The sequence below is a fragment of the Notamacropus eugenii genome, chromosome 7 (assembly GCF_028372415.1).
Source record: "Notamacropus eugenii isolate mMacEug1 chromosome 7, mMacEug1.pri_v2, whole genome shotgun sequence".
NCBI lineage: Eukaryota > Metazoa > Chordata > Mammalia > Diprotodontia > Macropodidae > Notamacropus > Notamacropus eugenii.
In genome coordinates this window covers 38,877,189-38,896,933 of record NC_092878.1, presented here as the reverse complement: position 1 = coordinate 38,896,933, position 19,745 = coordinate 38,877,189, and the positions used below count along the sequence as shown (strand labels likewise).

General features: G+C 37.1%; 1 protein-coding gene across 2 annotated transcripts in view; it reads right to left on the bottom strand.

The window, feature by feature from the left end:
• The window catches only part of LOC140513412 (cation channel sperm-associated auxiliary subunit beta-like), a 257,769-nt gene extending 243,204 nt beyond the window's left edge, over nucleotides 1-14,565 (bottom strand). For both annotated transcript variants that reach the window (XM_072623090.1, XM_072623091.1), the window contains exons 1-2: nucleotides 13,915-14,565; nucleotides 13,073-13,154 (exon numbers count right to left, since the gene is read on the bottom strand). In XM_072623090.1, coding sequence (XP_072479191.1) covers nucleotides 13,073-13,154; nucleotides 13,915-13,917 — 85 coding nt within the window. In that variant the 5' untranslated portion in view covers nucleotides 13,918-14,565. The remainder of the gene's footprint in view (nucleotides 1-13,072; nucleotides 13,155-13,914) is intronic.
• Nucleotides 14,566-19,745: the final 5,180 nt, after the last annotated feature.

Here is a 19,745-nt window from a genome sequence, read left to right as displayed (position 1 = left end):
GAAAATAAAATTAAAGCAATTATTAGATAGTCTGCCGAATTATATGTCAATAGACTGACAATCTCAGTGAAATGGATGAGTATTTACAAAAATGTTCATTGTCCAGAGAAGAGAACATGTTAAACTTACAACCGAAAGAGAAACAGAAAAGAGAAGAGAAAATATTAAATTTAAATATCCCTATCTTAGACAACCAAATTGAACAAGCCATAAATTTCTCAAAGGAAATTTTCTTTCTCAAAGGAAAAAAAACAAAACCATCTATAGGTAGATGTAAAAGCTAATTCTACTAAATAATTTAAAATACAATTAATTCCAATACTATATAAACTGTCTGAAAAAGATCAGTAAAGACAGAGTTCCACCAAATTCCTTCCATGACATAAATATGATTGTGATATCTAAATCAGAAAATGTAAAAAAAAAGAGAGAGGGGGAAAGAAAGCTATAAGTGAATTTCCCTAACAAATATTCATGCAAAACTTTTAAATAAAATAATACCTAGGTGATTAGAACAATATATCACAAAGATCAGACACTATGACTGGATTGGATTTATACCAATAACATACAGCTGATTCAATATTAGAAAAATTATAAGCATAGTTGATCATATCAATAATTAAAAATTTAAATCATATGACTTTTCAATGGATACAAAAAAGTCTTATTTTTAGAACACCCATTTCTAACACTGGAAAGGTTAGGAATGGAGCTCTTCTTAAAATTGTAAGTAGTATCGATCTAAAATGAAAAGCATTATCCATAATGAGGATAAACTAGAATCCTTCCCAATAAGATAGAAGTCCATTATCACTATTACTATTCAATACTGTCCTAGAAATGTTAACTATAGAAAGAATATAAGAAATGGAAGGAATTAGCTTAGGGAATTAGAAAGCAGAACTATCATTTCATCGAAGACATGATGGCACAAATAGCGAATGCTAGAGAGTGAACTAAAAAAAAGTCAAAACAATTAGCAACTTATAAACCCACCTAAATCATTCATATTTCTACATATTACCAACAAAATCCAGCAGGAAGAGATAAATTAAAGTGAAATAACACTTAAAATAACTGCAAACAGTATAAAATGCTTGGGAATATACCTTCCAAGATACACAGAGGAATTAAATGGACACAATTACAAAACAAACAGGGTTAAATTACTTGCCCAGGATCACACAGCTAATAAGTGTCTTGAGGCCAGATTTGAACTCATGAAGATGACTCTTCCTGACTCCAGGACTTATACTCTATCCACTGCACCTCCTAGCTGCCCCCAAAATGACAATACTACCTAATTGACTTATTCAGTGCCATACTAATCTGAGTACCATAGAATTACTTTATAGAGGTAGAAAAATAATAGCAAAATTTAACTGCAAGAGCACAAGGTCAGTGTGGGGAAGAGTTTCACAAATAACACCCAGGAAGCACTGGAGTTTTGAGACTCTGGCCTCTAACAGGTTCACTCTTAATCTGGTCATACAGGCATATAGCTTCAGAGGGATTAAATAATAAGCTTTATTTTATTCTAGTCTAGTCTTCTCAAAACGGAGTACTGATAATGGGAGCACCAACTCTTACAGCAATCCCTAACAACCCTTCTCATAGGGGCCAGTGTGGGGGGAGGGGGCTGGGTAGCTGCCCCTGTGTCTTCATGGGGTCAGTCAAGACAGGCACAACTTGTACATTACCCTAAATCCCCTCAAGTCTCAATGGGGGCCAGTTGAGGCAGGTACATGCCTTCCTCTATGCATTACCCAAATCCCAAATGGATTGTCCCATGGTTTCCCTTATGAATTCCTCTCTAATTTCCCCTTAAGCCTTGATGAGGGCCAGTCAAGGCACACAGAGATTCCCCACTCACTGGCCAGTGCCCACTTGTTTTATAGGGCAACAGACAAAGAAGGCATCTTGTTGACATTAAGGTCACAGGTTAATTTTAGCAATATTGTCATTCTGTGTGAGTGTAGTAAGCATAGTAAACATTACATTATGTTACCCCTTATCTCATGGCACAACCTCAGTAGGACTGCCTATCACTAAAATTCTAGGAATTACTAACTAGGATCCTGAGGGCTATTCTGGGATTTATTATCTAACACCTGGAAACTAGACATTTCCATGGTCATGGATCCCGAGAAACTAAAGTCTAAATAAAAAGGATAACAAAATCCTCCTTATATACAGGGGGGTAGGAGAGAATGTGAATAAAAAGATCCCCAGAAGTACTGGATCTCAAACTATATTACAAAGCTGTAATCAGCAAAACAGTTTAGTAATGGATAAGAAATAGAGTGGTTGATCAATGGAACAGATTAGGCACACAATATACAGAAGCAAATGAGCACACTAAATTAGCGTTACATAAACTTAGCTACTGGGACAAAATCTCACTATTTGACAATAACTACTGGGAAAATTGGAAGGTCGTAAGGCAGAAACCAGGAATAGACCAACATCTCACACTGTATGGCAAGATAAGCTCAAAGTAGGTAGCAGATTTCAACATAAAATGTTATATCATAGACAAACTTGGGAAGCATGGAAGACATTACCTATTAGATCTATGGATAGGGGGAAGCATTCATAGCCAAGCAAGAGATAGAGAGATTCAAATGAGCTAAAAGGGATAATTTTGGTTACATAAAATTTAAAAAGAAACTACTGTAGGCAAAAATTGGAAGAAAAGAAAGTGAGGAAAAATATTTCCAGCAATTTTTGGTCTCATTCTCAAATATATAGGAAATTGAGCTAACCACCTAAGAATAATAGCCATTTCCAAATTCATAAATGGCCAAAGCATAAGAATAGGTAGTTTTCAGAAGAAAAAATTAAAGCTAGCAATAAATATATGAAAAAGGTTCTAAATCACTAATAACTAGAGAAATATAAATTAAAACCACTCAACTACCACTTCACATATCAGATTGGCTAAGCCAACAGAGAAAGAAAATAACAAATGCTGGGAAAACAGATATAGTGATACACCTTTAGTAGAGCCATGAACCAGTCCAACCATTCTGGAGAGCAATTTGGAACTCTGCCCCAAAAGTTACAAAACTCTGCATGCTCATTGACCCTACAATACCATTACTAGGTCTGTGCCCCAAAGACATCAAAGGAAAAGGACTACCATGTATGTACAAAAAATATTCCTTGTAGGTTTTTGTTATGGCAAAGAATTGGAAAATAAAGGAATATTTGTCAATTAGGGAATAGCTAAACAAAATTTGGTATGTGAATATAATAGAAAAACAAAATAGAAAAGAAAAATTAACTGAATATGCCTTTTGTTCAAGTATGATTTGAATAAAGAAACCTGGAATGCCCAAAAAAAGATACTAAAAATTAGAGGAGAAATAGATAAGCTGGAAAGTAAAAAATGTGTTTTATATATATATATATATATATATATATATATATATATATATATATATATGTATACATATATATATATGTATACATATATATATATGTATATATATATACATGTGTATGTGTGTGTATGTATGTGTGTACGTATGTGTGTGTGCTATATATGCATGTATACACACACACATACATATATATATGTATGTGTGTGTGTGAAAACTGGCTCTTTAATAAGACAATAAATTGATAAACCTTTAACTAATCTCATTAAAGAGGGCAGAAAGGAAAAGTAGCAATCAGGTTGAAATCACAACAAATAAAAAAAATTATCAAAACCTACTATGTATAGTTATATGCTAACAAAACTGAAAACGCAAAAGAAATAAAAGAATATTTTCAAAAATATAATATACCTGAGCTAATGGAAGACCAAAAAGATTTAAAGTAATCCAGTCTCAGAGAGATAAACTGAATTACTTGTAAAGGAGCTATTGCAGATTTTAAAAAAAAAAAAGCTCCTGGTGTTGAAGAAAGAATACAGGAGAATTCAACCAAACTTTTAAGAACAAAGTACCAATAATACACAAATTTTTCTCAAAAATTAAGAAAGCATCATTTCTCTTTTATGAGAAAAATATAAACCTATTTTCCAAACCAAGAAATATTTAAGCATAGAACTATTGATCAGTATCATTAATGAATAGCAATTCAAAGTTTTAAAGAAAATTCTGTCAAATCAACTACAGCAATTCATCCAAGACATCATTCATTGTGAGCAGGTTGGAACTATACCAAGGATACAAGAACAGTTCAACACTGGGAAAAGAATCATTTAAAAAAACATATTAAATCACATGTTTATCTCAATCGATGCAGAAAAGGCTTTTGTCAAAGTACAGCACTCATCGATGCTTAGTAAATAACACCCTATAATGTTTAGGCATAGAGGGACTTTTTTTAATATCATAAAGTGTTTGTATCTAAAACTAAAAGCAAACATAATAAACAGTGAGAATACACTAGAAGTTTTAAATTTTAGGAAAAAAAGGATATAATGCAAGAATACATACTCTACCCACTATTATTTGATATAGTTGTAGGAATGTTAGTAATAAGGCAAGAGAAAAATTTAAAGGCTTAAAGATAGTTTAAGAGGAGGTCAAACCATTGCTATTTGCTGGTCTACTTAGAAAATCCTAGGAAATCAGCAATAATACTGAGATAATAGCTTCAGAAAATCATGCAGGCTACAAAGTAAACCTTGAAAAATCAACATCACTTCTCAATAATGATTTTTTAAATCCATGAGGCAATAATAGAGGGCAAAATGTCAAATTGGATGTCAGGGGGAATAAGTCTACCAAAGCCTATAAAATGTGGATTTAACTACAAAGTACTCCTTAAAGAAACAAAGAACAAGTAACCAGAGGAATTTTCAGTGCTAACAGTTGGAGTATGTCACTGTAACTAAAATTTTAATGCTATCAAAATTAATTTATAATTTTAATGTTATACCATTGTGCAGAACTCAATAAAACAATAGCATAATTCATTTGAAAAAACAAAAGATCTAGAATATCAAAATAAATAATGAAAAATGTAAGAATAAAAGAGAGAATAGCACTTATACACCTCAAACTACATTATAGCAACAGTCATCAAAACTATCTAGCACTAGATTTTTAAAAGTCTAAACAACAGAGAATCAGAAACAATGGAACTTGATTATTTAGTGATTAATAGCACAAAAAACACAAATTATTTAGGAAAAATACCAATTTGTTGTGTTTTTTTTTTTAAACAGCTGGAAAAATTGGAAAGCAATCTGGCAAAAATTAGGCTTAGAGTTTCTGGGAACCAAGATGGCAGAGGAAGCAGCAAATTGCTGTAACTTTCTCAGATTCATCTTCAAATAACCAACCATAAAACACTCCCCCATAACAAATCCAGGAACAGTGCAGCCAGTAGAAAGAAAGGCTGAAGAAGTCTTTTAGCTCAGGGGACTTGGAAGATTGGCAAGAAAGGTCCCTCTCATTTGTGTAAAAGGAGAGCACATCCTAGGACAGGAAGTATCCCAGCAAACCAGCAGCAAACTCTATCTGAGAAAATCACTGGAACATAGTGAGCCCCAGTGTACTGGAGCTGACAAACATGAACACCAGGATTCTTGTGTGCCTTAGCATAACCAGAGGAGCTAGCAAACTCCAGTTCCAAGAACCACCACATGTTTCAATGCAGTCCCATGCAGTAGGTATCCTTTGATGCCTGGGCCTCTGAGTGCTTCAGTGTTGCATCAAGCAGAAGTTCTACAGCAACTAGATCTCCATGTGCTTTAACATGGCTCCAGGCATGGTCTTGTCCAGAGACAGGACCTCCACATGCTTCACCCAGTCCAGGGCAAACAGGAATCCTCCAAAGGTCAGATCCCCACATGTTTCAGGGTAGCACCAGAGGAAATGCAGAAAAACCTCAACAAGCTTCAATATACTCCACATAGCACCACTAGGATCTCAGTTAAGCACCAGGTAAGCTGCCAGACTCCTATGGACTCCAGAAGCACCAGTCAACACTCATCCCACCCCTGCAGTGCAGCACCAGACTTGAGGGTCTTCCATGGGCCTCAGGACAACATATAGCAGTGTAGTGAGTGCTACAGCCACTAGCACAAGAAGCCTGAGACAGTGTCCTTTCTACCCTGAAAGCAGAGATCAAACTTAAAAGAAAGGAAGAAGGACAAAAAAGGAAAGGGGACAAGCAGAAAACAACAAAAAAGAATATGACAATAGAAAGTTATTGTGGTGACAGGAAGTCCAAGACACAAACTCAGAAGAGGACAACAATGTTAAGACACCTATGGGCAAAATCCCAAAGAAAAACTGAAGTTGTCTCAAGCTGAGAAAGAACTCATAGAAGAGCTAAAAAAAGAAGCTTAAAAGTTATATGAGAGGTAGAAGAAAAATGGGGGAGAGAAATGAGAATAATGCAAGAAAATTATGAAAAATGAGTCAACAGCTTGGATAGCTGTTTAAAAAGTAGAGCTGACCAAATGAAAATTGTGATACAAAGAAAACATCTCCTTAAAGAGCACAACTGGCCAAATGGAAAAGTACAAAACCTAATTGAGAAAAACATCTTAAAAGTTAAAATTGGGCAAGTGGAAGCTAATGACTCTATGAGGCATCATAAATCAGTCAAACAAATTCAAAAGATAAAAAAAAATGAAGAAAATGTTAAATGCCTCATGGGAAAAAGGTCAAGGAAAAAAATACTGCAAGTGACCAGAAAGAAATGATTCAAGTATTGAGGAATCACAATCAGGATCACACAGGACTTAGAAGCTGCATCATTAAAGAATCAGAGGTCATGGAACATGACATTCTGGAGGGCAAAGGAACTAGGACTACAACCAAGAATCACTCACTCAGCAAAATTAAGTATAATATATCAATGGAAAAAAATTGTCATTCAACAAACAGAAGGATTTCAAGCCTTCATAAGAAGAAAATAACTAAACCAAAAATTTGGCCTCTGATATCAAGACTCAAGAGAAGAATAAATAGATAAAAAGAGAAAAGAAAACATAAAGGATTCAATAGAGTTAAAGAATTTATATCCCTACATGGGAAGATGATACTTGGAACTCTTAAAAATTGTATCACTGACAGTACAGATAGAAAAAATAAAAATGGAGTGTATGAGTATAGGTGTATTTGAGGGAATGACATAAAAAAAATTAAGGAATGAGAAAAAGTAGTAAAATGGGTGCAGAAGAAAGGGAGGGGTGGGAGGGTCTCCAATGGGTATTGCTTGAACCTTACTCTCATCAGTATTGGCTGAAAGAGGGAAATAATATAAACAATCTGAATATAGAACTCGGTCTTACATGACAGGGAAGTAGGAGGGGAGGAAATTAAATAAAAGGAGGGAGAGGTAAACTGACAGAAAGGAGGACAGATCAGGTTAGGTGGTAGACAGAAGCAAAACATTTACGATGTAGGAAAAGGATGAAAGGAGAGACAACAAACAGGAGGAAGAATAGGATGGATGGAAATACACAGGTAGTGATCATAGCTGTGAATATAATGGAATGAACTCTCCCACAAAATGGAAGCGGATAGTAGAGAGGATCAAAAACCAGTCTCCTATGACAGGTTGATTACAAGAAACCAACTTGAAGCAGACACACAGAATAAAGGAAAAACTGGAAAGGTTTGTACAAACTGATGCAAAGTAAAATGAACAGAACCAAGGAAACACTGTACACAGTATCAGCAGTATCATGCGATGATCAGCTATGAATGACTCAGCTTTTCTCAGCAACACAATCAGTCAAGACAAGTACAAAGGACTTACAAAACAGAATGCTATCCATATTCAGATAGAGAACTGATGGACTCTGGATGCAGATCAAAGAATATTTTTTTCACTTATTTCATTCGTTCTTGTGCTTTTTTTTTGGTTTTGATCTGTTTCTTCTTACACAGCCATGATGAATATGAAAATATATTTTACATGAGAGCATATGTATGAACAATATCAAATTGTATACCATTTTCCAAAGAGAGGAGAGAGGGAGAAATACTTGGAACTCAAAACCTTGTAAAAATGAAAGCTAAAAATTTTCTTGATTTGTAATTGTGGTAAAAAAAAATAATGTTTAAAGCAAAAATAACAAAAGACATCATTAAAAATTAGGTTTATTTAACACTTTACATCATATTCCATAATACATTCTAAACTGAGATGTGATCTTAATCATATCATTAAAAATTAGAAGTAAATTATATACTTTTCACAGCTATGGGCAGGAGATGTAGTCTTAACCAAACAAGGGATAGAGGTAATTACAAAAGATAAAATACATAATTTTGATTACATGACACTGAAAGGTTTCTGCACATAAAAAAAATTATAGAGATAGGATAAAAAGGGAAATAATAGAATGGGGGAGGGGAGGAATCTTTGTAGCAAATTTCTCTGATAAAAGGTTATTGATAAGTATGTGATTTGCCTAAAGCAAATCAACTTCCAGAGGCAGAAAAGGGTGAAAGTTTTCCCAGAATTTACTAAGGTAATATATTAAGTTTGATACTACCCATTCTCTATTAATTAATTTAATACTAGTTTCCTTGTAAGAAATTTCACTTCATATTTAGCCTACTAGCTTTTTGATTGATATTAACATGAGTACAACTATCAACCACTAGGTTGGCTGGTTGGTTGGTTGTTGTCCTTCAAGAGGATCAAAATGACATCACCATTGTAAAGTGAAATTTCAGTGTGTCCTACTGTGACTGATAAGACCAATATGAGCTCCAAATGCTCTACCACAGGTTGGACACAGATAATCCATATGAATATTTGGGGTGGATATCCCAAATTTGCACATCCTGCTTTTACCTTGTACTGTCTCAATTCTGCTTTGCTCAAGCAGCACAGTACCTTTCCTTATGTGGGCACGTCATGCTGAGCGATCCTGTGCCAGTGTCTCCCATGTTGCATAGTCAAATCCAAAGTTCTTGAGAGAGACCTTGAGAGTGGCCTTATATCGTTTCTTCTGGCCACCATGTGATTGCCTGCCCCATGCAAGTTCTCCATAAAATATTCTTTTTGGCAAGTATACATTTTGCATTCAAACAACGTGGCCAGCCCATCAGACTTGAGCTCTCTGAAGCATAGTTTGAATGCTTGACAATTTAGCTCAAGCAAGGACCTCAGTGTCTAATACTTTATCATGCCAGGTGATCCTCAGAATCTTCCTAAGATAGTTGAAATGGAAGTGATTCAGTTTCCTGACATGGCGCTGGAAGACTGTCCATGTTTCACAAGCATACAACAATGAGGTCAGCACAATGGCTCTGTAGACCTTCAGTTTGGTAGTCAGTCTAATACCTCTTCTCTCCCAAACCTTTCTTCAGAGCCTCCAAAGTACTGAGCTAGTTCTGGCAATGCGTGCATTAACCTCATTGTCAATGTGCACATCCCTGAAAGTACACTATCAAGGTAAGTGAACTTAACCAAAGCATTCAAAACTTCTCCATTTGTTGCAAACAATGGTTCCACGTATGGATGGTGTAGTGGTGGCTGATAGAGCATCTGTCATTTGTATGTTAATTATTAGGCCAAAAGTAGCACAGGCAGCAGAGAATGGATCCATATTTTGCTGTATCACAGCTTCAGAAACCGCATTGAGTGCACAACCATCTGCAAACAGAAAATCATGCACTAAGATTCCCTCCACTTTGGTCTTGGTTTGTAACTTTTTCAAATTGAAGAACTTACCATCATTACAGTAGTTGACCTTGATGCCGTGTTCATCCTCATTGAAAGCATTTGTTAACATGGCTGAAAACATCATCCTAAAAAGCATGGGAGCAGCCACACAGCCCTGTTTCACTTCATTGGTGACTGGGAAGGCACGAGAGCTTTTGTCCATTATCCAGAATCCAGGCAAACATGCCATCATGAAATTGACGTACTATATTGATGAACTTCTCTGGGCAACCAAATTTTGACATGATGTTTCATAAGCCCTCATGACTAACAGTATCAAAGACCTTAGTTAGATCCACAAATGTTGTGTACAGACATCTGTTCTGCTGCTGGCATTTCTCCTGTAGTTGTTGGGCAGCAAACACCATATCAATTGTTCCTCAGCCTTTCTGAAGCCCACTGGCTCTCAGGTATATACTCATCTTCCAGGTGAAGGATCAGCCTATTAAGGAGGACTCTAGTAAGAATTTTGACAGCAATGACTAAGAGATCCCCCTGTGATTGTCGCAAGACAACATATTCCCTTTACCCTTATAGAGATGGACAATGGAGGCATCCTTGAACTCCTGGGGGATAACCTCCCTTGCCATATAACCTGGAAAATTTTGTCAGTTTTTGTATTAGCAATGGTCCCCCTACCTTGTAAATCTCAGCTGGAATACAATCAGCACCAGGTGCTTTGCCACATGAAAGGAGCCTAATGGCCCTCAAAACCTCTTCTTCAGTTGAAAGTTCAGCTAAGGAGGGATTGACTTCAATCTGAGGTAAATGGTCAATGGCCTCAGCATTGATTGATGATAGTCTGTTGAGAATACTATGAAGTGTTCAGCCCATCTCTCTAGGATCATGTTCTTGTCATTAATCAATGTAGCTCTATCAGCACTGTGTAGTTGTGATGCACCATAAGTTTTTGGTCCATAAATAGCTTTCAGGGAATCACAAAAGCACTTTGGATTGTTACTATCAGCATAAAACTGAATTTCATCTGCCTTCTTACTGAGCCAGGAATCCTGCATCTCTCTAAGCTTTGCTTGTACTTTGCTTTTGATAGAAGTGCTGCCTTCTTAGAGGCGGATGAACTATCCTACTGGTGTATCCTGTGGAGTTCGCTTTTTTCATTTAGCAGCTTCTGAATTTCCCCATCATTTTCATCAAACCGGTCTTGGTGTTTGCGAGTGTCCTGACCCATATGAGCAAATGCAATGCTGTACACCAAACCTCTGAGAGCTGCCCACTCCTTTTCTGCTCCACAGTTGCCAATTGTATGTTGGCTCAACTTTCCCTCCAAGTCAGCAGCAAACTGTTCACGCTCAGAGAAGGGCTGTAATTTGTTGACATTAATTCTTCTGGTACTCATTTTGCCTTGGGAGTGGTGCTTTTGAAGAATGAGAATATCTAACTTGGAAAGGATAAGTCTATGATCAGTCCAGCACTCTCACATCTTGTCTGTCTCTTCTTACAATCGCATAATCTATTAGATGCCAGTGTTTGCTGTGAGGATGCATCCATGAAGTTTTATTGCATTTAGGTAAAGGGAAGATAGTGTTGGTGATAAGAAAGTCATATGATGCACAAGTCTTCAGCAGTAAATGACAATTGCTGTTGCTGTTTCCAACTCCATTCCTCCCTAGGACTCCCTGCCAAGTCTGGTAGTCTGAGCCTACTCTAGCATTAAAGTCATCCAGAATTATAAGCTTGTCCTCTTTCAGCACACTGATGATAAGGGTCTCTAGGTCTTCATAAAATTTTTCTTTGACTTCATCAGGGTTTGTCATGGTGGGAGCATAGGCACTGATGATGGTGACATGGCGTTTTCCTGTGAATTGGCAATCACATTTTCATGAGCCTGTCATTCACTCCTTTTGACAGGCATACCAGATTGCTGATTAGATTAGTTTTGATTGCAATACCCATGCCAGCTTCATGGCGCCAGCTTCATTTCACTATTATACCTCAAAGTCCTGTGGCTACAGGCAAGTGATGAAGCAGCAAGTGATGAAGCAGCAGGTGCAGATATACTGGAGGCTGTATTCACAACCCTACACACAGGCAGCCCAGGCCATAGGGTCATTTCTCACTGGAAGCAGCAGAGGGACTCAGCAGCACCCTAAGTGTCTGAGTAGCCTTTTAAGGATCGCGCTGCTTACCTCCTGGTGTGAAGAAAGGGGCTAGAAAAGGTGCCCTAAACATTGCCTGCTTACCCAACCCTGCCCTGATTACCACGGTAGGTGGGGAATCCCACTATGCGGTTGAAACACAAAAAAATGTACGAAAACATCTGCAAAGATGATTCCACTCATTATCAGCACATGGAATGTGTGCACACTAATAGACAACACAAAATCCGCTAGACCTGAAAGAAGAACTGCTCTTATTGCAAGAGAACTCAACAGGTATCACATCCAAATAGCAGCCCTGAGTGAAACAAGGTTGGCAAATAAAAGCCAGCTTACTGAAGTTGGAGCTGGATATACCTTTTTCTAGAGTGAGCGCAGTGCAACCACTAGGTAATATGCAAAGGAAAGCCACAGAATTTAAAATTATTTCCATCTGTTTGAACAAGCAAGAGTCCATTTTTACTTAATTATTCCAAGCATAAAATTGTAAAAGATTTATGCCAAAAAAAATTAAAAGAGGAATTACTCAATTGAATGGGTTAAATGACTACTTTGTGCAAAGTATTATTACACAGTAGGTATACAAATATGAAGAATGACACAGTTCCTGCCTTCAAAAAGATTGCAATCTGATAGGAGATGCACAAAAAATGTATAATACAACATAAAATGAGACAAAGACAAAGTGCCTTAGGAAAATGTAAAGGTTTGGAGTGGGAGAAGAATGTGGGATCACATATCCTTGACATGTTCCATGTTAGATGAACAAAAGGTGCAAAGTATTACAATGGGAGAGAAGTTGTGTTTTTATCATTGTGTGTATTCTCTCCACGGATATGGATCACTGCCACTACATGACACAGACACCCTTCTGGAAACATTGTAGCTAAATGCTTTCATTCTCTGGTGGGCATCTTTCTAGGCTTATGCCTCTGCACAATTAGCATGGCTGGTCCTCACAGTAAGGATAGACAGCCTCTTGAAGTTTCTCCCCCTTCTTAGGACCTTCTAGGACTTGAGGCACCGATGCCGTGTCCTCTGAGAGGCAAACATGTCAAAGATACAATTAAGCACAAGAATAGGACTTAAATGAAGGACAGATAAGAACAAAAAAGAAATAATTGTATTTCTATTATCAGAAACAATTGAACATGAATTGCTATGTAGAAATGAGATATAGGGGAAATTAAAGGAAACAGAAAAGAAATGTATAATAAGAGAAGGCAAAGGAAGGATAAAAAAGAGAACCCTCAAAAAGAAGACAAAAACATGTTAAATAAGAAATTGGTACAACTTGCCTTTATTTTTATATGTTATTCCTAATGATAAATCAGGCATCATCCATAGTAAAACCACAGCATATAAAAGAGGTTTTCCCATCTGTTTAAACAAATAAGAGGCATTTTCACTAAATTGCCCTAAACATGTCTCTATTATATAAATAAACTTCAGTTAACAAAAAGAGCTTGTAAGTTCTAAGTTCCTCAAAATATGTGTTTGAAGCAGGCACTTTAACATTTGATCAAACTGGATTCACTTTGGTTTTTCTTGCTATCCCTGAAATGGATGGAACTAAAGAAAACAAAAAAGAAAATCCTAGCCCAGAATTTCTTTCCACTTCAGTAAGTCTTAGGAGAGATAAACAATTTTACTGTAGTTTCACTGGGGCTCTGAAATTTATCCAGATGTAACTATATCTACTATATTAATTCAACTAATTGCTCAGTTAAATTAAAACTTTTTCACTCAATTCTCTCGAATTTCTTCAAATATCTTCTATTCATGCCTCATGAACTACTTTCAGTTTATTCTGTCAATTAGTAATTGAAATTATAATTAAACTACATAGAAGCAGCTAGGGACTTGAGTCAGGAAGATTTAAGTTCAAATACAGCTTCAAACACTTAGTAGCTATGTAACTCTGGGAAAGTCACTTTACTTCTGTTTGCCTCACTTACCTCATCTGTAAAATGGAATATTAATAGCACCGATCGCCCACAGTTGTTGTGAAGATCAAATGAAATAATTGTGAAATACTTAGCACAGTGTCTACCACATAGTAAGCACTATGTAAATGCTTGTTATAATTATTGTCAAACTATAGCTTGAGATTTATAATTATATCACAAGTCCTTCTTACCATTGCAGTGTTCAACCACCTTCTTCACCCTCTTTTAAATCTGATCAATTTTCTTCCTCATAGGACAAGAAAGATCTTAAACCGCACAGTGTGAGTTTCTACAGTTGATCTGTTGTGTTGTCTACACCACCATGGTCAACAGCCAGTCACCTTTTTTCTAGTACAGAGAACAGGAAGGTTCCAAGGAAGGACAGTTGGAACCTCCAACTGTCTTTAGCAAAGCACTATTCAAAAGTCACTATCTTCAAATATCAGTGGAAAGTATCATTTCCTCCCAATTAGCTACTTACAAAGAATTCATCTGATCAGACCTGAGAAATAGGCTAAGTTGGTTGATCAGAACCTGATGTCTGACTGACTTTAATGAATAATAAGTTTTTCTTGAAAAATGTATGAGAAGTGTCCAATGTTGATCTCTCTTGACCTTTCCAAAGTATTTCATACTACTGACCCACCATTTCCTACTGGCTACTCTTTTTTTCCTGGATTTGCTTAATACATGCTCTCTTCTTTGATATGTGGCCAACAGCGACAGCAACAAAAAGGATTAGCCATTTTCTCCAATCTCATTAATTCCAAAAGAAAAAAAATGGAATGAGGGAATTATACACTAGAGGTAGAAAAATAGATACAGTTAAATCCATAGGTCAAGAGAGCAACCCAATATTAATAAACATAAATTAACAATGGAGACTACTAATTCATAACATGCTCATTCAGCACTCTTTTTTTCCACCAGACTCAAAACCCCAGCATAGTTCACAAACTAACCCTTACCCGCTCATGTATTAATCACCTACTCCAGAATTTGTGGTGTACTCAACTCCTGCCCTTCTTCCAATCAACTGTTGCAGTGAGAAAGGCTCTGCCCAGCCACATGAAGAAGAGGAGAGAAACCCTCTTTCCATTTATGTAAGGCAGGTTAGGGAACCCCAACATGGGAGAAATTTGGTGCAGAATACCCATCCCTCCTTCTCCTAAAGTTGTAAAAGTCCGTAGATACTGATTAAGCCCAGTCACAAAACTAAAGAAGTAGAGAAGTGGAGTGTGTGTGGATGCTTTGGGTCTGAAGGAAAAGGTACAAGAATCCACCTGTAATCAGTCTATTCTACCAAGAGATGCTTGGTACAAAGACCTGGTCAAAAAATAACATACCTTTATCAAAGAAGGCTTATATAAGCTTTTGCATCAGCCACAGGAGTAAATATATCATCAAAAGAGGAAGAATCAGAAAGTGCAACAGGTGAAATACATGGAAAGAGTAAACAAAAACACAAAAGATTTGAAAAGGAACAAGATTCAATTAAAAACTGAGAGCACAAACTGATAAATCAACAAGGAAGATACTTAAAATTAGATGGGGATATGGCTACAAAGATATTTAAGCATTTACAAACCCATTTAAATTAATATTGCTAGACAAAGGAAGGGCAGCACAGTGAATAGATACAGAGCTGGGTAGACAGGAAGACATCTTCCTGAGTTCAAATCTGGCCTCAGATACTTACTAGCTATGTGACTCTGGGCAAGTCACTTAATTCTGTTTGCCTCAGTTTCCTCATCTGTAAGGTTGGAGAAAGAAATGGCAAACCGCTCCAGTATCTTTGACAATAAAGTCCCAAGCAGAAATATGAAGTCGAACACAACTGAAACAACTGACTGACAACAAGATAAAGGAGACTGAAGCAATATCTGATGAAATCCATAGAAACAAAAATAATTCTGTGAATTCCCAAGAGAGTATGAAACTTCAGCAGGATGTTAGCAAACAGTTTAAGGAGATTTCAGAATCACGAGAATAGCTAGAAATGAACAAATAGCAGAATTTATGGCCTGCACAGTTGAAATAATTAGCAGAAGAGAAAAACTTAATTCCAGAGAACCAAAGCTCTCTAAGAGAGAACATGACACTGAAAGTGGAAATACGCAAAAAAGGACAATCTGGAAGGAATTGAGAGGAAGAAGAAAAGCAAAAAAAGAAATAATACTAGAAGAAAACATGATCTCTGTACAAACAAAAGTTATCTATCTCAAAGACAAGCAGCAGAAAGACAACTTACATATCACAGAAGAACATGAAAAGTCAGAATACTGAACACCATGGAGTACAAAATAATACAAGAAAATTGTCCAGAGTTTACAAATACAGAAAGAAAAACCTCAATCAAAAGAATCTACAGGTTGCTTAGTGAAAAAAAAATCTATACTTCAAATTGCAAGACACATAGTGGTTAAATTTAACAATTATAATGACAAATAACAAATTTTGTAAATGACCAAGAGGAAGACCTTCAAATAAAAAGGAAGTATAATTCAAATAACACAAATCTATTACACACTTATGAGATATGGTTAAAAAAAAAAGAAATGAAGAATATATTTGGAAAAGCAAAGAACTTCAAAATGCAACCTAAAATAACATTCCCTGAAAACCTGAGACTAATCATCAATGATAATTATGAGAATCCAATAAAAGAGAGGCATTTGAACAAATTCAAAAAACATTAAATTATGCACCAAGCAAATACCTCAAACAACAGAAAAGCAAAAAGATAAATAAAAATAAGTAATGAAATAAATTACTCATCTCTAAATTATTAATAAAAAGGGTGGGATGCAGAGCCAAGATGGCAGAGTAAAGGCAGGGACTTGCCTGAGCTCTCCTCCAAACCACTCCAAATATCTTTACATAATGACTCTAAACAAATTCTAGAGCAGCATAGCCCACAAAAAGATGGAGTAAAATAATTTTTCAGCCTGAAACAACTTGGAAGGTCAGCAGGAAACGGTGTGTTGGACCAGGGTGAGAAAGGAATGCAGGCCAGTGCAGGCCACACCAGTATAGATGGGGCCTCAGCAAAACAGGAGCAGGTCTTGGGATGACTGAATCAGCAGCAACAGTTGTAATTTCCAGACCTTCATCCACAGATACCAAAGACAACTTAGTAGATCAGCAGGAAAGGTCTCTAACAGGTGGGTGAGGGTGGAGCACAATCCAGCACAGGCTGCACCAGCACAGCCACTGCCCCAGCAAACCAGGAGCAGGTCTTCCACAGCTTTCATCCTACAGAGGGTATGGGGTGGAACTCATTAGAAGGAGATCACAAGGGTCTTTTAACTAGCATTAAGACAGGACTCTGCTGCTTTGCCCATACTCAGATTTGGGTGGCAGTCCGGGATGTCAGTCCCAGGGCTAGGAGGAGTATTAGCACAGTGAATCAGGGACCCTCCTCACAGTTCCAGGGCACAAAAGAGTGCTTGTGGTTTCTCACAGACTAAAGTACAGGGCAGGAGAGTAGTAAACGCACTTCTCCTTAGATCTTACCACCTTGGAAAAACTGAAAACTAACAGATCCCTGGAAGTATCTCTGAAAATAGCTGCACAAAACCCCTGAAGCTTGGGACAGTGCTCTCTCCACCTTGGAAGGAAAACCCCACTTTAACAAAGAGTTAAAAGTCAAGTAATAGATGGGGAAAATGATCAAACAACAGAAAACAAAATCTGACCATAGAAATCACTCAGAATATAACAAAGACAAAAGTCCTACATCCAAAGCCTCCAAGAAAAATATGAATTGGTCTCAGGCCATGGAAAAGCTCAAAAAAGATTTTGAAAATCAAGTTAGAGAGATAAAGGAAAAATTGGGAAGAAAAATGAGAAAGATGCAAGAAAATCATGAAAAATGATTTTGCTTCCTAAAAGAGACCCAAAAAATGCTAAAGAAAATAGCACCTTAAAAAACAGACTAGAACTAATGGTAAAAGAGGTTCAAAAGACCAATGAGGAGAAGAATGCCTCAAAAACAGAATTAACCAAATGGAAAAAGAGGTACAAAAGTTCCCTAAAGACAATGATTCCTTAAAAATTTGAATAGAGCAAATGGAAGCTAATGACTTTAAGAGAAATCAATAAACAATTAAGTAAAATCAAAAGAGCAAAAAATAGAAGAAAATGTGAAATATCTCATTGGAAAAAACAACTGACCTGGAAAATGATCCAGGAGAGATCATTTAAAAATTATTGGAACACCTGAAAACCATGATCAAAAAAAGAGCCTAGATATTATCTTTTGGGGGAGGAGCCAAGATGGCAGAGTAGAAAGGTACAAAAATGCTAGCTCCAAACCCACAGCCCATAAAATACCTGTAAAGAAAAACTCCCAACAAATTCTGGAGCAGGAGAAGCCACAAACAATGAGTGGCGGAGATTTCTGTTCCAGAGGGACCTGAAAAACCAACACCAAAGGTCTGTAGTGCACCAGACCCGGAGCAGAGCCCAGCCCTGCCTTGGCCACATGGCACCGAGAGGAGCAGATCCAAGCAGGTTTCAGGGACAGAATCTCCAGCAGCCATGCAGGTCCCTCCACCCACGAGCGCTAAAAGTCACTGAGAGAGTCTTTTTGGCTCGCCAGGAGGGGAACGGGGTGTCTTCATAACTAAGGCCCCCTCGGGAGGCAGCAGCAGAGGCAACAGAAGACAGGGGCTCCCAAAGCCTGAAGGAGCTTGGATCCATTCTTGAAGGTCTCTGAATAAACCCCCTGAGGGAACTGAGTCCCATGTGGCTGCCCTGCTCCCACCTGAGCACCTGAACTTAATCTCATACTGAATAGCAGCCCCACCCCCAACAAAAGCCCTGAGACTGGGAAGCAGCATTTGAATTTCAGACCTCAAGTGCTGGCAGGGCAGAACTGGAGGCGAGGTGGGTGTGGAGAGGACACTCAGAAGTCAAGGCACTAGCTGGGACAATGCCCAGAAGAGCGAAAAAAAAAATAAGACCATAGAAGGTTACTTTCTTGGTGAACAGATATCTCCTCCCATCCTTTCTGATGAGGAAGAACAAGGCTTACCATCAGGGAAAGACACAGAAGTCAAGGTTTCTATAACCCAAACATCCAGAATAAATATTCAATGGGCTCAGGCCATGGAAGAGCTCAAAAAGGATTTTGAAAATCAAGTTAGAGAGGTGGAGGAAAAACTGGGAAGAGAAATGAGAGAGATGCAAGAAAAGCATGAAAAGCAGGTCAACACCTTGCTAAAGGAGACCCAAAAATATGCTGAAGAAAATAACATCTTGAAAAATAGGCTAACTCAATTGCCAAAAGAGATTCAAAAAGCCAATGAGGAGAAGAATGCTTTAAAAAGTAGAATTAGCCAAATGGAAAAGGAGGTTCAAAAGCTCACTGAAGAAAATAGTTCCTTCAAAATTAGAAGGGAACAGATGGAGGCTAATGACTTTATGAGAAACCAAGAAATCACAAAACAAAACCAAAAGAATGAACAAATGGAAGATAATATGAAATATCTCATTGGAAAAACAACTGACCTGGAAAATAGATCCAGGAGAGAAAATTTAAAAATTATGGGACTACCTGAAAGCCATGATCAAAAAAGGAGCTTAGACATCATCTTTCATGAAATTATCAAGGAAAACTGCCCTGATATTCTAGAACCAGAGGGCAAAATAAGTATTCAAGGAATCCACAGATCACCACCTGAAAGAGATCCAAAAAAGAGAAACTCCTAGGAACATTGTGGCCAAATTCCAGAGTTCTCTGGTCAAAAAGAAAATATTGCAAGCAGCTAAGAAGAAAGAATTCAAGTATTGTGGAAATACAATCAGGATAACACAAGATCTAGCAGCTTCTACATTAAGGGATCAAAGGGCGTGGAATATGATATTCCAGAAGTCAAAGGAACTAGGACTAAAACCAAGAATCACCTACCCAGCAAAACTGAGTATAATACTTTAGGGGAAAAAATGGTCTTTCAACCATTCTTAATGAAAAGACCAGAGCTGAAAAGAAAATTTGACTTTCAAACACAAGAATGAA